Below are 19,623 nucleotides of genomic sequence, written 5' to 3' on the forward strand. Positions count from 1 at the left end.
AGTCACCATCTGGTTTCTATGCCTTTAGGAAACAGAGCTCACAGTCCCTTGGTTTCTAATCTAGAGCCTTAGAAAATACAATTGCATGTATTCTATGTGTGGTTATGTGTCTATACACAAGCACACACACACAGAGTAGCAATATTTATCAGCTTAATCTGAAGAAGTATGCTGCAGATAAGGAAAAGAAAAAGAGGGAGGGAGAGGGAGAGAGGCAATCTTAGATTTGCTTTATATAAAATTCTGAGATCAGAAACCATTGCTCAGACAAATGGTTTTCCTATCTATGCTAGGGAAGAGGGAGGAATCATTCACATTGTCCTGCAATGAAATCAGCTATTCTTGAAGATGAGAAACTGAAGGTACGATGTTCTTCTCCCAAGTTTGCTTTATCAGCAATGCCAGTGACTGGTGATAAAAACTGGAATGCTGTCAATCAAATCTCCAGAGCCCATAGATACCAATAAGCAAGTCAATCATTTGGATACATCTTCAAGTTATTTGTGATTCTTTCTCTACACTGTACCTGAAAGAGAAAACAAGCAATTTGCTTTCTTTGGGATATTCATAATAAATACATCGTTCAGTTTCTCTTCCTATTATACGCTGCTAGTAAAAGTTCAGCCTTAAAATACTGTAAAAGAGAAAGTGAAATACATTATCACAAACTGCAGAGCAATGACAGGACACAAGTATTCATTCTACAACTATACACTTGCTAATTACTGCATGGGTAACAATTAGCTGCAAGGAAGTCCTATATAAAACCTAAACAGCAGCCCCTGAAAAAGCTATAAGAAAATTCCATTGACAATATTTTGGACTCTTTTACAGATCATGCTGTGTGTGTGTGTGGCCTCTGTGCTTAGTGACCAATGCAAATATTACCCTGAACCAAAGTTCACAGAGCATCTAATGGAAATTTCACACCACAGAAGGCTGATTCAGCTCCCTAAAATATTGGGAGATTAAACAGATTTCAAAGTTGACTCTGATGGGGCAAAACTGTGGTGGAAATGCATAATGAAATATTGTGGAAGTTGGCCTTCCTGTTTTTCTCTCTTAACATCAAAGAAGCAGGTGTGAAAATCTGCTGGTGCACCATTTCTATTCATCTGTGTTAAAGAGGTTTTTAGAGAATAGGAAGAAAGTATGTAGGAAGCACAAAAGGCTAAACCCTACAATGACTGTATTATAAGACTGATTTTGGATCCTTTATTTACCAAAAGTTACAGTAATGTATATCTGTCATCTTCCAATAAGATGTCGAACTACTCTGCATGGACTCAGTAAGTTTCTGAACTCAATTCAGATTAGAGCTATAAAGTTCAAGACCAAAACATCTACTGAATTGCTGTTTCCTGCATGAGCCCATCCATCCATCATGACCTTTTTGTGACTCTAAAATCATGTGAAATAAGATATTTTTTTCTAGCAGCAGGAAAGAATAGATTCCTTGTTTTATAAAACTCTGAGAAAGAAAAAAAAGACACAATGTTCACATCCCACCATTCCCTTCTCATTGCACTTTATTTTGGTGCTTTCCTTTCCTTTCACTTTCCCTCTCTTTGTCTGTTGATTGACTGATGACTTCAGAAGACTGAAATAATGCTCGAGATTATATTTTCACTGATTGAAAGTATAAATCTATCTGATTTTCTCAAACATCAAATTACACTTTCAATGAAGCCCCTTGTATCTGTGTGCCCAGGGTAACCGGATCACCCCACGCAAGCAGCTCTAGCTATTTACCCTTAATTAGTTTCCCGGCAAAATGTTGCTATTTCTCTCAGTTTTTAATATGCTAATTCAACCATTTTTAATTGACAGGAGTTTGGATTTTATTTCTGTCACACTGAGTTCATCTCTCTCCATGCTGCCCTTTATTGCTTCTTTTTTTCATACGCTGGTTATATAAATTCCTACTGCTTTTTAACTGTCTCATATCCAATGTATGTTGATATAAATGGTAGAAATAACAAAATTAAATAATTTCAGGTAAAACTGTAAAGGGATGGATGCCAACCTCCAAAAAAGCATTGATGGCCAAGATTCTATGACATCATTTTGGCTTTCCTATTTAGCTTCCTTTATTCTCAGTATACCAAATTAAATTCATCAGGCAGTTGCTTCTTGATAATACTCCTTTAGAATGCAATGGATGTGAATGGCACATACTTGAATGTGTTGAAGATTTGCAAGGCAAATAAGATTGTCAATTAAAGTGTTAAGATATTCATCTCTTTAATTTGCCTAAAATAATTCACTTCATGATATTATATATGCCTAAATTGAAACAGCAGATTGTCTCTTGCACTCTCTTTATCTTTATCCATACAGATCTTGCTTCCGGCAGTTCACAAATCCAAGCTTCTAGGCTGACAATTTTTAACTTTTTTTTTAAAATTAGCCATTGTCTAACATAAGAAATGTAGAAAAATATTATGTTTTCTTTATTCAAGTGATAAAGAAACCAACCAACAACTCTAAGCATCCTATTTTATACATACCCTTCAAAAGACAAGAATGGAATTTGGTTATAGGATCAGCAATGAATAATATTGTCCTTAAATAAGTAATCATAAGATTTTATTACATTTTTCCCAGCATGAATAAAGATATTGTCTACTGCATCCTTCCAAGAGGTAATAATATTTTAGAAAGGGGTAAAACATCTGCTTCCAGATGTTATTAGATTCCAAATTTCATCTTCCCTCTGCAGCATGTTAAATATTGAGGGATGTTGGAAACTATACACTTGGTTCACCCATAGTAATCATATAATTTAATTCATTTTTACTTAGAATGATATATGAACCTAACTATTATGGTTTAATTGTATCTATTTAAGAAATATTTCTAAATAAATAATCACATGAATACAGTTTTCTTGGGAAGGTATTATTTGTTTTTATCTTATCCTTATTATTTTTTATAAATAATTCAAGATGGCAAACATACCTGATACTCTTTCTTCCTCCTATTTTTCTTACAACAGCAACCCTGTGAAGCAAGTTGGGCTAAAAGAGACCGAGTGGCCCAAAGTCACCCAGCTGGCTTTCATAGGTAAGGCACAGTCTGCTGGTTTCCAGCCTGGTACCGTAACCACTAGCCCAAACTAGCAAATTTTGGATAATCACAAAGGCACAAGCAGTGCTGTTTTTAGTTATGTGACAATCTTGTAATTCTGCATGTATGACATCCCCACAGCTTTTCTTTATGGAAGGCAAAATACTGTTTTACACAATGTGTAGTTAGACTGCAAGGCTAAAATTGGATGTATCCAAGTAGAAGCCCATGTTTTATCACAAGCAGCTGTCTTTCAGCCTCACTCACTTCACTTTATCTATGCTTTCTCCTCCAGGACACTAACCCGGTTACCACGTATGCAGTGGCAAAATTCTGTGCTGCTGCAATGTCCATAAGAAAAAAATTAGCTACAGTATAGTACCATCTTGTACCAATTATCTGGACATACCTTTAACAATCTTTGGACCACAATGTTATTATCCACTTTTAATGTAAATACTTTTAATTACATTTTAATGTTAGTATTTTTAATATAGTGTAAAGACAAATGTACATTGCTGGTCTTTGACCGTAATAAAGATCTTACTTACTTACTTACTTACTTACTTACTTACTTACTTACTTACTTACTTTATGGAAGGAGAAATACTGTTTTACACAATGTGCAGTTAGACTGCAAGGCTAAAATTGGATGTATCCAAGTAGAAGACCATGTTTTATCACAAGCAGCTGTCTTTCAGCCTCACTCACTTCACAGGACAAGGATAAAATCCTGGAGGTGGCATGTAAAACGTTTACAGTTATAATAAGAATATTACCTTTTCCCTGTTGCTGTGTGCTGTTAGGGACCGATGAGCAGCTCCTCTTAAGGCAGTCCTGTAGTTGTAAAAATTGCCAGTAGGATCCATCTGGTGCTGAAATAAGAGGGAGTGGTGGTGTGTGAAGAGAGAAGGGCCATGTGTAAGTTCTCGAGTCAGATAAAAGCTGGTATTATCTTTCCATCACAAAGTTTATATAACTTGATAAAAAGACTACGTCACACAAGTGAATTGAGAAGATGACTTGATTTCCCCCCCTGCAGATCAGTCACTTTCTGTTATCTCCTTTTATTCTCCCTCTTTATGTTTTTATGGAATAAATTCCTAAGGATGCATATAATACACTTCCTAATGTTAAATTTTTGGGGTATGTGGCTTGTTCCTACTTTATTTGTGATTGTATCTGGATTGAAATGAATTTACTCTTCTGTGAGAACTTTTCCATTCTGGGATATCTGGGTGAAGAATCTGACATGGTATGAGAATTCCATTTAATCATGTGACCCTCGATTATGAACATTCAAGTCTCAACAAACATACACTCTCAATGTATTACCTCAAGAATAAAAAACTTGGCTGTTTTCACTTTTGACCAGGTCTTCTTTAGCCTAGATACTGGACTCATATTCATTCCAGCTGGAGGGAAAGAAGATGACCAATGGAGGAGAACATTAAGAAACAGAATAATTGTTGAATACCCTTAAAGCGATACAGAAGTGACATGGGCACACTTACAGATGATTGCCATCAGTGAATTAAAGTTCCCTATGTTAAAGCACTCCCGGGCGACATCAATGAAGAATTCAATGACTTGTGCCCTCTGCTTCTTTTTGGCGGGCTGTAAATAAACAAGCAGATGAAAATGTAAAAAAAAATGATTGAAATGTCATCACTCCATCAATAGGAAATGTCTTATTTTTTTACTGCTCAATCCAATGTTTTAGCATGTTGGATAATCTCATTCAAATCACTTTGATTATTGACATTCACTCCTGGTAGCTCTAGGAATCAAAATTCCAATTAGACAGTGACTGAAGTCTAGTATACCTTTAAAAAATAAGTCTTCACTGCTGATCTGACAAACGTATACACAAAAGACAATTAATTCCAGAAATATCCTGTCTAGCAAATTATCAGCGCAATGACAACTATTATATTTTTTCCCAGGCTTTAATTAATTAGAGAGGCAGTAAAGGCATCCTCAATGTCTGTCTTAGTTCTGTAGACCACAAATAAGTTCATTTTTCTCCACTGCCTATGTTAGATGGGACTATTTCACCATTAAAGAGTGGGAGTCTTCCTGGACTCAGAGTTTCTGCTCAATGAGCAGATGGGAGCTGTAATCAGGAAGGCCTTTCCATATCTTCATTTGATACATCTGTTGTTTATTTGTTAGATCAGGGATTCTTCAGATAATACTTGTATCCTGGTCACCTCATTGCTTGACTACTGCAATATGCTGTACAGGGAGTCACCCTTGAAGTTTCAGCTGGTCCAGAATGGGAAAATAATGAGCATGCTTTGATATACCCATGTAACACCTATACCTTGGTTGCCATCCTGCTTCATGGTGCCATTCAAGGTGCTTATTGTTTCCTTATAAAGCCCCCAAAGGCATACAGTAGATATCACTTGTCTCCCATAGTATCTGCCTGGCCAATTTGTCAATTAAACAATGGATTCTATTGGGATCCTGGAAATGTGCCTTCTTTGGAGAACAAAAAAACATGACCTTGATGGATGGAGGGAAGATCTGTTATCAGGGCAACAAGCAGATAAAGATTGGAGAAAATCAGATTAGTGGGGAAGCAGCTGAAAGCATCTCAGGCATCCCCCAACTTCACTCGAAGATAATAGAGAAAAATTCCAATACCCAATCTTAATAAAAACAGTTTTTGGCACCCCTAGAGTCTTGGTCTACCTTGTAAGGCTGATCCTTTCTCCCTAGCAGCATCTGCTGTCTAGATTGAGTTTCTCCTTGATTTCACCCTATTGATGTTTTGAAGGACCTTGAAAACCTGGGTTTTCACCCAGGCCTTTGGCAAGTATGAGTGTCAACCCTCCTTTGGACTATGTGAGATTCTTTCATTCCCATCCAGTTTTCCCTCATTCTTCCCATCTTCATTCTTCATTGCTGTCTATCACTTCATTTTTTCTTGTTTTTAATGTGTTTTTTTAATTTGTAACCACCCATGGTCACTGAGAGTTGGGAGCATCTAAATTTAAATAATATTTATAGTAATAAGAGCCGAAGAGTCACATAGGTTGGATTTATATCTTAAATAAATTTAATCTTAAAATCACATTTATTTTTTGTGACCTAGATCTGTTCCTTTCTTTGCCTTGGGCTAACCTTCTTTGTGGAGTATGAACTCCAAGAATGCCACTCAATAGCCAAGTTTGATCCCTGGCCTCTCAATCATTCCACTCCCACTACACCAAAATGATTGCTTCATCACTGCATTGATAGCCTGATCATTGCTTGAGGTTTACTGCAACATTTCTGTGAAATGCATGCAAACTTAAAGCTTTTATTCATTTAAAAAAGACAAACTCGCTCAAACAGAGCCAAGGTGGCGCGGTGGTTAAATGCAGCACTGCAGGCTGACTGCTAGATCAGCAGTTCAGCGGTTCAAATCTCACCGGCTCAGGGTTGACTCAGCCTTCCATCCTTCCGAGGTGGGTAAAATGAGGACCCGGATTGTTGTTGGGGGCAATATGCTGACTCTGTAAACCGCTTAGAGAGGGCTGAAAGCCCTATGAAGCGGTATATAAGTCTACTGTTATTGCTATTATTATTATTGCTATAAACAATTATTTTTAATGAGAGAAGAAGAAAAAACAATCCTCCATAGAATTTATTACCAAATGCTTCCAAAATATCATAATGATGCCATCGGTATAACAGGATCTGACTTACCATACAGATTTCTGTTGCTACAAGATAGCAGAGTCTATTGAACCATTTCACATAAGCCTCAAGATTACTAGTCTTCTTCTGTTCACTGAAACAAGGCTGGAAAATAAAATAAAAATAAAAAGATAAAACATGACATGAACTAAATCCTCCAGGGTTTTTTCCCCCCTGAGTTTTCGTTGTTTAAAATTATTGAAGGTATCTAAAAATGTTGCTCAAGAGACAACAGAATGTATATTTTTGAACATGTGGACATGTGTACACACGACTGCCTGAAAGGCTGGGCATATGGAACTCTGTTTTAAATATAAAAAGATGGGAAGTGTCAGATGTCTTTGATTTCACAGCCGACAGCCCTTTCTGCAAATCAAATCGATGCACGATGAGCAATTCTGTTTTGCCAACAGCAACTGTTCAGAATGCTCCCCACCTCCACCCCATCTACTGAGATATTAACAGGCAGGATAGTGCTATTCGCAAAGAGCAACAAGAATCTTGAAAGTGAAATCAGAGGAATGTCCTTTTTTGTGTAACAGCCACATTTCATCTGTGCCTTTAACAGAGGAGTTCGTCAATGTTGACAAATGCAATGGCTGAGGCTGTCATCGGAGTTGTCTAACATAAAACAATATTTCTGAGAATGAGAAGGGAAGACAAGGGAGCGAATGCCCTGGTTCTTGATTGGAATGATATTTGCTTTGAAGAATTGTTTCTTTCAGAAGATAATACCTTTGCTACTGACCTCTTTATCTTAACCTACCTCTATATCATCAGTTGCTGTGAAACAAGTCACCCAAATGGCAAAATTCATCAGCAAATGTCATTCTTGTGACTTAAACCTTTTAGACAGAGGTTCCTAGGCAACCACTCAAACTGGGACCTCCCAGCTTTCTTTCAAATGAATTTCAATCTAGAGACTTAAGGTGCAATTCAAAAACATCTACTCTGTAGCTATTCCCACTGAGTCCAATGGGACTTGTTCCCAAGTTGGTATGCACACTCTGCAAGGTTAAACTACTGAAAAAGATTCCAGCCACAGAGAGTATTTTAAAAGCATTTATGAATCTATATATTGAAATATTTGTATAACTTTTAGCAACCGCTAGAGGGTATCAGGAAATATTAGAACAAATACCTCTTATTAATGTTATCATTTCCAGCTCAGGCCTTAAGGATACAATAAATCAACGAGGAGGAAGTTTTTATGCAGAGAAAAGGGGATTCCCATAAGTGGAATAAATATAGAAAAAGATGCCATTGGGATTTTGGGGTTTCACAATATTTGCAAATTTCTCCATTGCAGAAAACATCTCCTAAGGCTAAAGTTGATTAATGAGAGATGATGGAATTTTATGTAAAGCAGGGAGTACTTTTAAAATGCAAGCAGCCTGAAGCAAATTCAGTGTGGTGGAATATAACTAGAAAAGAAATAACACTGCTGTTGTGGTTCATGGCAAGAGGCGGCAAAAGTCATTTAAGAAGTGACTTAAGCATCCTTTTCCCAGCAATCTTGCTTGGGATGGTATTGTCTAGTTAACAAATTGTTTTGAGTTCTATTTGCTACTACAGGTAGTCCCCGACTTACAATCATTCATTTAGTGACTGTTCAAAGTTACAACGGCACTGTGTGATGTGATTTATGACCATTTTTCACAATTGCAACCATTGCAGCATCCCAATGGTCATGTAATCAAAATTTGGATGCTTGGGATCTGGTTCATATGATGGTTGCAGTGTCCCAGGCTCTTTTGCAACGCTCTGACAAGCATAGTCAATGGGGAAGCCAGGTTCACTTAACAACTAGGTTACTAACTTAACAACTGCAGTGATTCACTTAACAACTGTGACAAGAAAGGTTGCAAAATGGGGCAAAACTCACTTAACAACTGTATTGTTTAGTAACAGAATTTTTTTTTGATATATTTTTATTACTTTTACACTTAAAACAATGCAGTACCGCGAAGTCGAAGTGACAATACATTCACATTAAATACATCTAGTCTCAACCATTAACAATTAGCCTACTAAATACATTGTCTATCCTTCTCTCCAATCACAATATATACAGTTTGTTCCAGTCTTGTCACCTTGTCTTATACCAGTCATAAAATCTGAGTAACAGAAATTTTGAACTCAATTTTGGTAATACATCAAGGATTACCTGTACTTTTGGGTTCACTTTCTATATTTTTTTTAATTCTTTCATACCTGATATATTTTCTTACTTTCTTCCCTTTGCAGCAGCCTTTTCTTTTCAATCCAGAGTCTGAATTATATTGTTTTCCCCGATTCTTAAAACTTGCTGACTGATTTAACTTAATTTCATTTCTAGACATTCTTTCTTTAATTTCCACCAACATCTACTTCTCATCTATTTTTATTTCATTTAATAGCCACGTCCACTGTGTTTTCTACAGATTACACAGGCCTCCAACTAAACACACTGTCTTGGATACTGTTATACAGTAGCCAGATTTTGCAAATGCTAAATAAATAAAAGGACATGCGGCAGTACAAGCAAGGAAGACTGTACCAGTGCACAGTGTGTCTTGTTCTTTGCACCAACAACTCAGATTTAGTAACATGCTGCTCACAAGATTCAAAGAAAGAAACTCTTCATCCTCCCACGAAAGAACCGAAGTTGTGCAAAATTGCACAACAGTCCTGAAAAAGTTAATTGATCCTTCACACACACCAACTACATGCTAACTTTATTTTGTAATGATAATCGCCATAACTACCAGATGCTTAGCAGGTTTATTCAATAAACAACAGAAAGATAAGGAAATTATAGCCAAAGTGAGGTGCGGGAAAAGGCAATTCCCCCCCCCCCGCCTCACACCTGTTGTTTGCTACATGATCAGTTCCACTGCCACAACCCTACACTTCTGATATGTTTCAGCTATAATTAGAGATGAAAGAGAGGCATTTAAAAGGGCATTACAGTAAGGCTCATGCAACTGTAGCAGCCTCTGATGCAAATGTTCAGACCACCAGCCTAAATATAAAACAAATTATTATTTTTTTATTAGCATTTTACGAAAAAATGACTTGGGTTTTGGTTTTTAAACAATGTTAAATTTTAAATTAAGCCAACTTCCTTGGAACAGCCCACACTCTCTCTCTCTCCCCCTCCCTCCCTCTTCCAATGGATTCCAAGATACCAAAATGTACAGAGCAACCAACAATCTCTTGATAGGCTAATCGAGAGGTCTCAAATTGGCTAATACAATTTGAAAGGTGGACTTCAACTCCCAGGATTCCCCAGTCCACCCAACTTCAAGTTGCCAAGGTTGAGAAGCAATGCGTTAATCATATCAGTATTAATGACCCACCCACTCCTCAGAGTTTCTGATTAAATATTACAAATATTGCAAAATAAACAAAATATGCCTATGTAGCTGAAGCAGTGTAGTATTCCAGCTGCATTGGGAACCTGACGTTTTTCCAGGGTGATGTGGAAGTTGGCAGACTATTGTTAAAAAGGATAAAAGGGTGGAAAAACAAAAGCGAATACAATACAAAGGATAGCAATCAGCATGATTTTCTCTGAGATTGTTCTCACAACTGAGCTATTTCAAATGGATTATTAAAGAAGACAGATTCCTAACCTGACTATAACTGACCTGTCACTGAAGCCCTTAGGCACACTGTCTTATAATGTAGTCGGTCAATCTTTTTATTCCTTATTTATTCCAGACCAGAAAAGGCTTATGATATCTGCAGGAAAGGCAAAGTCAATGCCTGAATAAGTGAGCTTGTTACCAAAACAACAGATTTTAGACCAGAAGAGGGCTTTTATGCTTCCCAACCATCTCTTTGTTTCCTCAATTCTCTTGCTGTTTTGACCTGAATAACAAACATTCCTAACTGATCTCCAGCTTTTTGTCTCCTGGGGTTTTGAAAAAGGGACTAGACTGGCACAATCTGCCCTAGCTGTCATTTTTATGGCCTCTTCTGCCTGCCAAGAGCTCCTGCCTTTATCTTGTCAATGTGGCTGCTGTGAAGGAGGTGGAGGGTTCAGCTGACACACTACTTCCTCCTGGCAGTGTAACATCTCTGCCTGCCTGACAGATCGTGGCCTTTCAGAAAGTCAGGGAAAGATGGATGGGTACTCCTGAAGAACATAGAAAGGAAACCAAGAAAAGCTGCATGTATGTTCAATTGGTAGCATGATATTGCTACATTTTAACAGAATAACAAAATTGGAAGGGACCTTTGAGATCTTCGAATCCAACCCCATGCTCAAGCAGCAGACCTTATACCATTTCAGACAAACAGCTGTCTAGTCTCTTCTTAAAAGCCTCCAGTGATGGAGCTCTCACAGCTTCTGAAGGCAAGTTATTACACTGGTTAATTGTTCTGTTAGGAAACGTCTGATGTTTGCTAATACTGGGATTTAGAGAATGATACAAAATATTATGTCAGAAATATTAAAGGAGATCTTTTAAGAATGGAATCAGAGGTTAGTATGTACAATATCAGCGCTGCCAGTAATGATGTCTGCTTCTATGATAGATTATGTCTAAAGATGGTAATGAAGTAATGACAGATATGGAACAAATTTTATCTGATAAGATAGACAAAGTATAGAATCTACAAGAATGGTTTATGAAAAGCTTAAAGAAATCTCTCTAATGATATGAAGAAGAACTGAAGATAAATCAAATCCTACAACAATGGTATGATTGTTAGATATAAAAGGAAAGAATAGAAGGTGGCTTTATTTGATCAAGGTTAAAATAAGACATTACGTTGCACTGTTCTGGCAACCCTTTATGGACTTTTTGCTGATAGCAGGATTGAAAAGTTGATGTTTTATGGATTTGCTTGTATCTTGTCCGGGCATCCAGATTTACACATGTATGAGTTTACATATGTGGGAACAGTGAAATATTTTGTGAGAAGATTCATTTCATTTTGTCTGTAGTCATTCCCTAACTTATTTCCCACCATGGGGAAATCATACATTCATGCAATTGTAGATACCATAAGAAATCATTTAAAATGAATAATATGGATTAGACAAAAAGGAAAATATGGGCACAAATACCTTTGTGCTGTCCAAGGGATCTTTATGGCCAAATGCTTGAACAAATTCTTCAGGACCAATATGAGTCAGTCTTTCCTTTTGCAGTAGATAAAATGAGAGAATAAAAGAGCACCCCTGAGAATCAAGTGCATTGATTATTTACAGCCCCTAAAGTACCACCATCTAGAACTGGGAGTAGATTTTAAAAGTGGTTTATCACCATTGGCTGATTGGCCTCTTCTGGTTTAATCACTATAAGTAACACTTATAGAGAATCTCAGATTAAAATAGCGGCCAACTGTGTGGCACCCCAGGTCCTTAGTCCAAGTGTCTCAGGCCCATCTGGTGGTATACTATGTTTTTCTATATCACACTTCTGTATAATACTTTCTGTATCACCATAGAAATGTTATGTATGTGAATACAGCTTAGGAAATTTCCCAGAACCAGGATCAACATACACTAGGATGTTGATGTATTATGACATAAAGAACCATAGAAACATGTTATATATTAGTGTAGTGCTCTAGAAGTCTAGAAACTGGGATACCAAAGTTCTAGTCCTGTCTGAGGCACAAAGCCACATGGGTAACCTTCGGTCAATCACTCCAATCAGCCCTAGGAAATCAAGCAATGGCAAACCACTTGTGAAAAAATCTGCAGAGACTAGCCCAGGCAACCGCCAGGAGTCAAAAACTGACTCAAAGGCACAAAAACAAATAAACATAAAAGCAGGGAAGGTTAAGGGCTTAAGAAGATTGGCTTCTTTTAAGTTTAAGATAGTTCTGATATTTTTGAGCTTAAGGTATTTCATAAGTACAGATAGAAAGTCTACACACCCATATTAAAATGCCAGTTTTTTAAGATGTAAAAAAAAAAAATCAGACCAAGTTAAATCCCTTCAGAATTTTTTCCACTTTTAATGTAACGCGTAAGCTGAATTCAATTCAACTGAAAAACAAACTGAAATATTTTAGGGGGAAAATAACATGCATTAATTAATTTAACAAAAAGCTACTGGTCTGTTGCCAATGTTCAGGGTCATGTCCGTCCTTCAAAATTTATATAACATCATCACAATGTAATCTTTTGTCTAGTTTGTCTAGTTAGAAAGTTAGAAAGGACAAGTGTACAGAAACATGAATTGGTAATATTATACTGGTGTTTCTAACAGCAACAAGGAACAAATTAACTAAAAAAAAGGAAATGCTTCAGGTCCAAATAAAAAAGATTCAAGAGGAGATGCAAGCTCAGAAATGTAATCTATTTTTTTTTTAAAAGCAAATATAAATTAAAAGTGCCTCCTCACAACCTTTTCCCATTAAAATCCCACTTTTCCCCATTGGAACTTGTTACTTTTAATCAGCAACTATGGGTTGATTATGAGGACATCTTCTACACCAGTGGTTCCCAAACTTGGCAACTTTAAGACTTGTGGACTTCAACTCCCAGAATTCTCTAGCCAGCAGAGTTGAAGTCCACAAGTCTTAAAGTTGCCAAGTTTGGGAACCCCTGTTCTACACGAACCCATCTTTATGTATTTTTCTGCAAACATTTAAATACATAATAGAAACAATTAAAAATCAACTGTGGTACATGATTTAATTTTTCATACTCCAAACTGCATCAGTTGGCACCCAGCACAACCTGACCATCAGCCATCAGGTGATCTAGTCTAAATCATCTTGACCCCTTTATTGGAAATGAATTGGATTGTTTCTTAAGTAAAAAGACAGGAAGAGGGAACCACAATTGCTACTTCCTGGCTCCTGTCTTGCTACTTTTTTGCTGACAGAATACAGAGAACATTGGCAATGCAGATAGATACTTCTCTGCCAATAAATGAGTCCTCCTGGACTGCAGTCAAACAGGAATGACATTGCGATTGACTTAAATGTTCACACTGGATTATACATTTTACAAATCTCAACAAGAATTTTTCAGATTTTTTCCAGACTTTATCTCTATAAATAACCAGGAGATGAAACCAAGGATTTATTATCCACTTACCAGTTCTACATGAGTTAACTGTTGGGCCAAAGTATATGGATCACTGCAGACATTCAACATTTCTCTTTGGATGGATGGAGGTTTACTTTTAAAAGCTACCACTTTATCTGAAACAGCTGCACTGATCTTGACTATCCCTTCTTGGCCATGGTTAAGACTTGCAAGCTTCTGGTTCAAGGTTTGTAGAAGCTGATTCATCTTTTTCCAATAGGCCTGATGTGAAGAAAAGGAGGAAATGGACAATTACACACACCAAGTAAAGCATTTTTACATGTTGGGGAACAAATCTTTTGAATCAATGTTTCTATTCAAGAATGGAATGATCAGACATAGATTAGAATAATTTTACTTCCAACCATCTATTCTAGAATATCCAGTCAATTTAATTATAGTTCCACCCTATGTTCCATCCTATAGTTGTCCACCACAAGACTAGCATCTAGCCAGAACATTTGTGCTCACTGCCAATTGAGCTCACTGACCACATAGGTTAACATAGCTCCCCCCACCAATATCCTCTGTTTTACCAATCTCATGAGTCCTTCTCATTTTTAAAATCTCTGAAACATGGACTGTTGATCATTTGAAACACATGTAGAACATCTTATGCAAGAAATGCCAGTGAAATACTATCATTTAAATTGTCATGGCTGATGTATGTGCTTCTCACAGAATCCTCAGTATTCCAATTACAAATACTTACATCTGTAAAATAATCCCATAATGTTGGCAATGAGGTTGCCAACCCCATTCAAAATGATTTTGAATCATTTTACCCTATATAGTACTATGATATACATTCAATGTAGCATTGTATTGACATGACCAAAACATCTACAACACTTCTCTTAAATTACTTGCCCTATCATTTATGGCACCATGGTATTGAAGCTGCTCTAAATTATCAGGAAATTATTTTGAAAACAAAGATGAAGCAGATCACAGGTGGTATGGGTTACACATTATTTAATGAGATGTTCAAGTTAATCTAATACAGCAGTTGCTCCCAATGAAGTAAAAACAAGAAAAGACGCCAAATTAATTGAGGTTAATTCTATCAATATGGGTTTTTAAGATGTGCTGAAGTTCAGAATACAAAATTGGGCAGCAATTCTGTTCTGAATAGGCTGTTGATTATAGATGAAAGTATGCCCAATATTTTGAAAAGATTGGATGGGGATAATAGCTATCCAGACTAAACAAACACATTAAATATTTGTGGTTTGGAAATCAACCTCATATTGAGAAATACACAGACACATTTTTTCAGTAATTTCATCATGCATTCCATCTCTTTAGCGGGATGTCATTGATCTGTCCTTTAACTGATTTTAATCTATAGATCTGCATTACAAAATATCTGGAAGATGCATAGGGGTGTAAAAAATGTGATCAGCCATTTGTTTACTTATTGAATTATATGGCAGCCTTAAAGATATGGAGAACTACAAACCTGTTATAGAAACTGGCATCTGAGAAGATACATTATTGACTATAGCTATAGTTTCATTATCTGTCTGCCTGTCTGCCAAGAAAATTCAATAATTGCCATCATATGACTTATGTATAGGTTTACTGCCCCAAAGCTATTTCATTGAAATGAGGCTGATCAAAGCATTTACATTATACTCATCAATGGTAAAATTAATCAAGGTGATTGAAAAATCTGACCTGCAAGGAAAGGGAATCATGTGAAGCTTCTAAATGACCTATAAAGACAAGACGAAACAATGGGTGGGCTCTTAAGGGAAAACTTATTTAATACTGGTCTGTGTACATTTACAGTCTCCTGAATTTTCCATAAACTTCTGAAGGATGTTTAACAAGGTTTGAGTGTTGGAAGGGAAGGCAGCTATGCTTTGAGCCTTCTTGTTAAAGTGGACATGAGTCACTGTGGAGCAATTGATACAGAACCCATCAGCCAGGTCAATGTAACAAGTGAGGCAGGTCACAGACAGAGAAAATCTCTATGGATTATGTCATCTAGCCATATGACTAAGAAGAACACAGGAAAATACTACCACAGGCATTCTGCAGACACGAACTGCTGATGCTCTGGATGGCTGCAAATGGGTAACTGTGGATGGCTCATCACGACTTCCAGAAAGAGGTAATGAGTCCAGCAGTCTTGATGTTCTACTGGAAATGTGATGAAACGTCCTGGCTCCCAGAAACAGTTTCTTTTTACTAACGCTCCCAGTTGGAGTGGCAACTAACATAGTTTTGAGCAACGAGGGTCAGTTCAGAAACTATTTCTAGTTATTTCTTCCCCTGAGATGGCCCATGAAAAAACCCTGCCATACTTTCCCACTCTGAACACTATAGGGCAGTGATGGCGAAACTTTTTGTAAACATGTGCCAAAATTATGCCCGTGGGCACCCCACACCCAATGCAATACATCCGCCCATCTGCACATGCACATGTGACCCCCGCATATGCATACTCAACCCCCCAAATGTGGGTGAGGAGTTCTTCACCCTCCCCAGGCTCTGGAGGCTTTCCTGGGCCCTGGGGAGGGCAAAAACAGCTTCCTCCCCTGGTGGGTCTCCGGTAGCTATATTATTGCTGTTAGCTGCACATTCAGCCAAACGTTTTGATTGGATTTGGCATTTTTGTCCACCTATCAAGTCCTTCCCAAGGACCTGGGATAGAGAGATACTGCTGCTGAATAATAAAGGGATTTTTGCGGGATGTAAGCAGTTCCAAGTAAAGCTGCCTTTTGCAATTGACTGGTGTTGATTTTGTCAATGCCAATGGTGTTCGACTGATGCTTCAGATACTTTAGAATTGCACTAATTTTATTGGTACTATCTTTGCATATTTTTTTTTGCCATAGCCGTTCTTCTTGTAGGTTCTTATATTGTGTGATTTTCTCACTTCTTTCTCTTCAATTGTGTCTCTAAGGATTGCAACATCCGCTTTCCAGACGTCTTTTTTACCAATAGTTAAGTCTGGGTGTTGTTTCGCAGGTGCTTGTCTGTTTGAATTCTAAAGTCCCAGAGCACTTTAGCGTCTTCATTTTCCTATTATCTTTTTTATTTTGTGGTTCAAGGAATAGATGTTATTTGTAAGTAAGCAGAATTTCTTGCATATATTTTCATGTTCCATTGTTGCTACTTTGTTATGTTTTTGTTTGCAGACAGTCTGTGGGATCTTCTTGTGGCAGCTAACTGGGTGGTCCACTGTTTCTTCAGCTTCATTACAGAGATGGCATTTTCTGCCTGTTGCTGATTACTCTGCTCTGGTCTGATATGCCTTTACTCTCAAGGCTTCATTTTTGTGGAACCAGAATTAGCTCCTTTGGTGCTATGTCTTTCTTATTGACAATGGTTAAGTATGGGGTATTATGATTATACATTTAATTAATCTACAGTAAGTATCCTCAGAGCTAAAACCGATGGCCACATACATACATCACCACGATGTAGATGTGGAGAATCTAGAAAGAGTGCCTAGAAGAGCAACAAAGATGATTAGGGGACTGGAGACTAAAATATATGAAGAACGGTTGCAGGAACTGGGTATGTCTAGTTTAATGAAAAGAAGGACTAGGGGAGACATGATAGCAGTGTTCCAATATCTCAGGGGTTGCCACAAAGAAGAGGGAGTCAAACTATTCCCCAAGGCACCTGAGTGTAGAGCAAGAAGGAGTGGGTGGAAACTAATCAAGGAGAGAAGCAACTTAGAACTGAGGAGAAATTTCCTGACTGTTAGAACAATTAATCAGTGGAACAGCTTGCCTCCAGAAGTTTTGAATGCCCCAACACTGGAAGTCTTTAAGAAGATGTTGGATAGCCATTTGTCTGAAATGGTATAGGATTTCCTGCCTAGGCAGGGGGTTGGACTAGAAGACCTCCAAAGTACCTTCCAACTCTGCTATTGTATTTGTATTAGAGTTTACATTAAATTGACTATTGTATTCAAGTTTTAATGTTCATTTCTCTCCAACAGTTTCATTGCCTTAAAATATCCATAAAAACAGTCATGTTAATACTTCATTGGGTGGTAAATGTTTTATGAAATGTTTAAGTTATTAGTCTGTTCTCCAATGCAACTCCTATAGCTCCAGTCTCTGTCTCACACACTGACACTCATTCAAGTTTAATGCTATAAAAATACATGGGGAGTAACACACAAAAAATTATTCAAATGAATTCACAAATTACCCCACTTCAGGGCTTGCTGAAGAAGCCAGGTTTTTAACACTTTCCTGAAAGTCAGGAGGAATGGAGCCAAATATACTTTAGAAGGGGTAGGTACAGTGTCAGAATCTAGTCTGATGCAAACCCCAAATCCCCCTGGATGGAAATTGCGTTGTCATGGAGACCAATTCTACAAGAAGTACATAGAAGGGCCTTGTTCAGCAATAAAAACCAAAGAGAGTTTGAATACTAATGTATAGGGTACATTTTGACCGTCACCTTCAACTCTGCTGAGTGCCAAATGTTGAAGGATACATATGTTCTATTGGCACGTTCTTATGCATGATCAGTCTGGAAAATATCATGTGTAGCACAAGGGATCAAACTTTGAATGACTGGAAGCAGGGCTTGACATTGCTACGACACAACATGCAATCTTGGGTCTCCAGGATTGTTGATATCTCTGTTGCTGGATGATCCTTTTTGGATCTAAACCGTTCTGAAGGAACAGTGATAATGAAGGGTATGTTCTGCTGATTTCAGGGGCATCGCAAAGCCCCTGATTGATCCAGAGAAAAGCTCTTTTTGCCGGCTACAAGCGAAGCAGTCAATATGGTTGCAGAAGGACTTCCTGGGGGCGTGGCCTGTTGCCGAGGAGGGCTCCACCGAGCTCCTCAGAGATCTGGTCTGTATATCTAAATAAGATCATAGATAGCACCCCTTTTTGGCAAAAAAAGGGGCAGGGAGTAGCTCTGTAGGCGAGGGTCTATTCGTAAGCCACAGCCTTTTTCCCTTTTTTGGCTGTGGACAGAGATTAGATCCAGCCGGAGCAGAGCTTTTATCTCCAGCCAGTTCTTCTCAGCTGCCTTTTTTTTTTTTGGCAGCCCCAGACAGGCTAGCCCCCCCCAGGACAAAACAAAGTTTTTTCAAGCTAGAATTGATACGGGCGGGTCCCACCCCTGTGAGATTTATGCTTTTATTACTATCTTAAATACCAGCACCATTTGTCTTAGAGACTTCTTTGTCTAAATGGACTTCAAAATGGCGATTTCTCTCCGTGGATGATTGATAGTGGATGTACTTAGCCGGTTTTACCTTCCTGCAGACCGCTCCTTAACAAAATAAACTCTTCTTCTTTGGAAATAGAGGGGAGCAAAGCGCTGCTTACTTGTTTATTTATTATGGCACCCAGGTCAAAGAAGCGTCTTGCTACAAATGTGTCTAAAGAATTTAAAGAATTTTTACTGGAACCACAGCCTTTGTCTCCTATGCCCTCTACTGGAGAATTTCTAACACAGGAATATTTCTTTAAAATGTTTAATGCCTTTAAACAAGAAATTAAGGAATTTGTATTGGAACTATATGATGATTTAAAGTCTAAAGTTAATTAAATGAAGGCGAATACGTTTGCAGCCGTGTCTGCCCTGTCAGATTACTCTGCTGAAATAGAGAACAAATTGGAAAGTTTGGAGAAGGCTAATTTTAATTTGACTACCAATATTCAAATTTTACAACAAAAAATTAGAGACAATGAAGAACAGCTCATGATGATAAATTTTAATAGGAAGGCATTTGCAATAAGAGTCAGAGGATTCCGTGAAAAGGAGCAAGAGAATTTGAAACAGACCTTTGCTGAAGCCTTCAGCTATGCGGTGGGAAGCCCGGGACTTAAC

At 37.7% G+C, this 19,623-nt stretch overlaps 1 protein-coding gene across 3 annotated transcripts in view; it reads right to left on the minus strand.

Moving 5' to 3' along the window:
- Positions 1–19,623, minus strand: part of RASGEF1C (RasGEF domain family member 1C) — a 52,183-nt gene that overhangs the window by 14,421 nt on the left and 18,139 nt on the right. For all 3 annotated transcript variants that reach the window (XM_032208668.1, XM_032208666.1, XM_032208667.1), the window contains 6 exons: positions 13,808–14,020; positions 11,819–11,893; positions 6,769–6,864; positions 4,584–4,686; positions 4,405–4,484; positions 3,849–3,944 (listed from right to left, as the gene is read on the minus strand). In XM_032208668.1, coding sequence (XP_032064559.1) covers positions 3,849–3,944; positions 4,405–4,484; positions 4,584–4,686; positions 6,769–6,864; positions 11,819–11,893; positions 13,808–14,020 — 663 coding nt within the window. The remainder of the gene's footprint in view (positions 1–3,848; positions 3,945–4,404; positions 4,485–4,583; positions 4,687–6,768; positions 6,865–11,818; positions 11,894–13,807; positions 14,021–19,623) is intronic.

The sequence above is a fragment of the Thamnophis elegans genome, chromosome 2, assembly GCF_009769535.1.
Source record: "Thamnophis elegans isolate rThaEle1 chromosome 2, rThaEle1.pri, whole genome shotgun sequence".
NCBI lineage: Eukaryota > Metazoa > Chordata > Lepidosauria > Squamata > Colubridae > Thamnophis > Thamnophis elegans.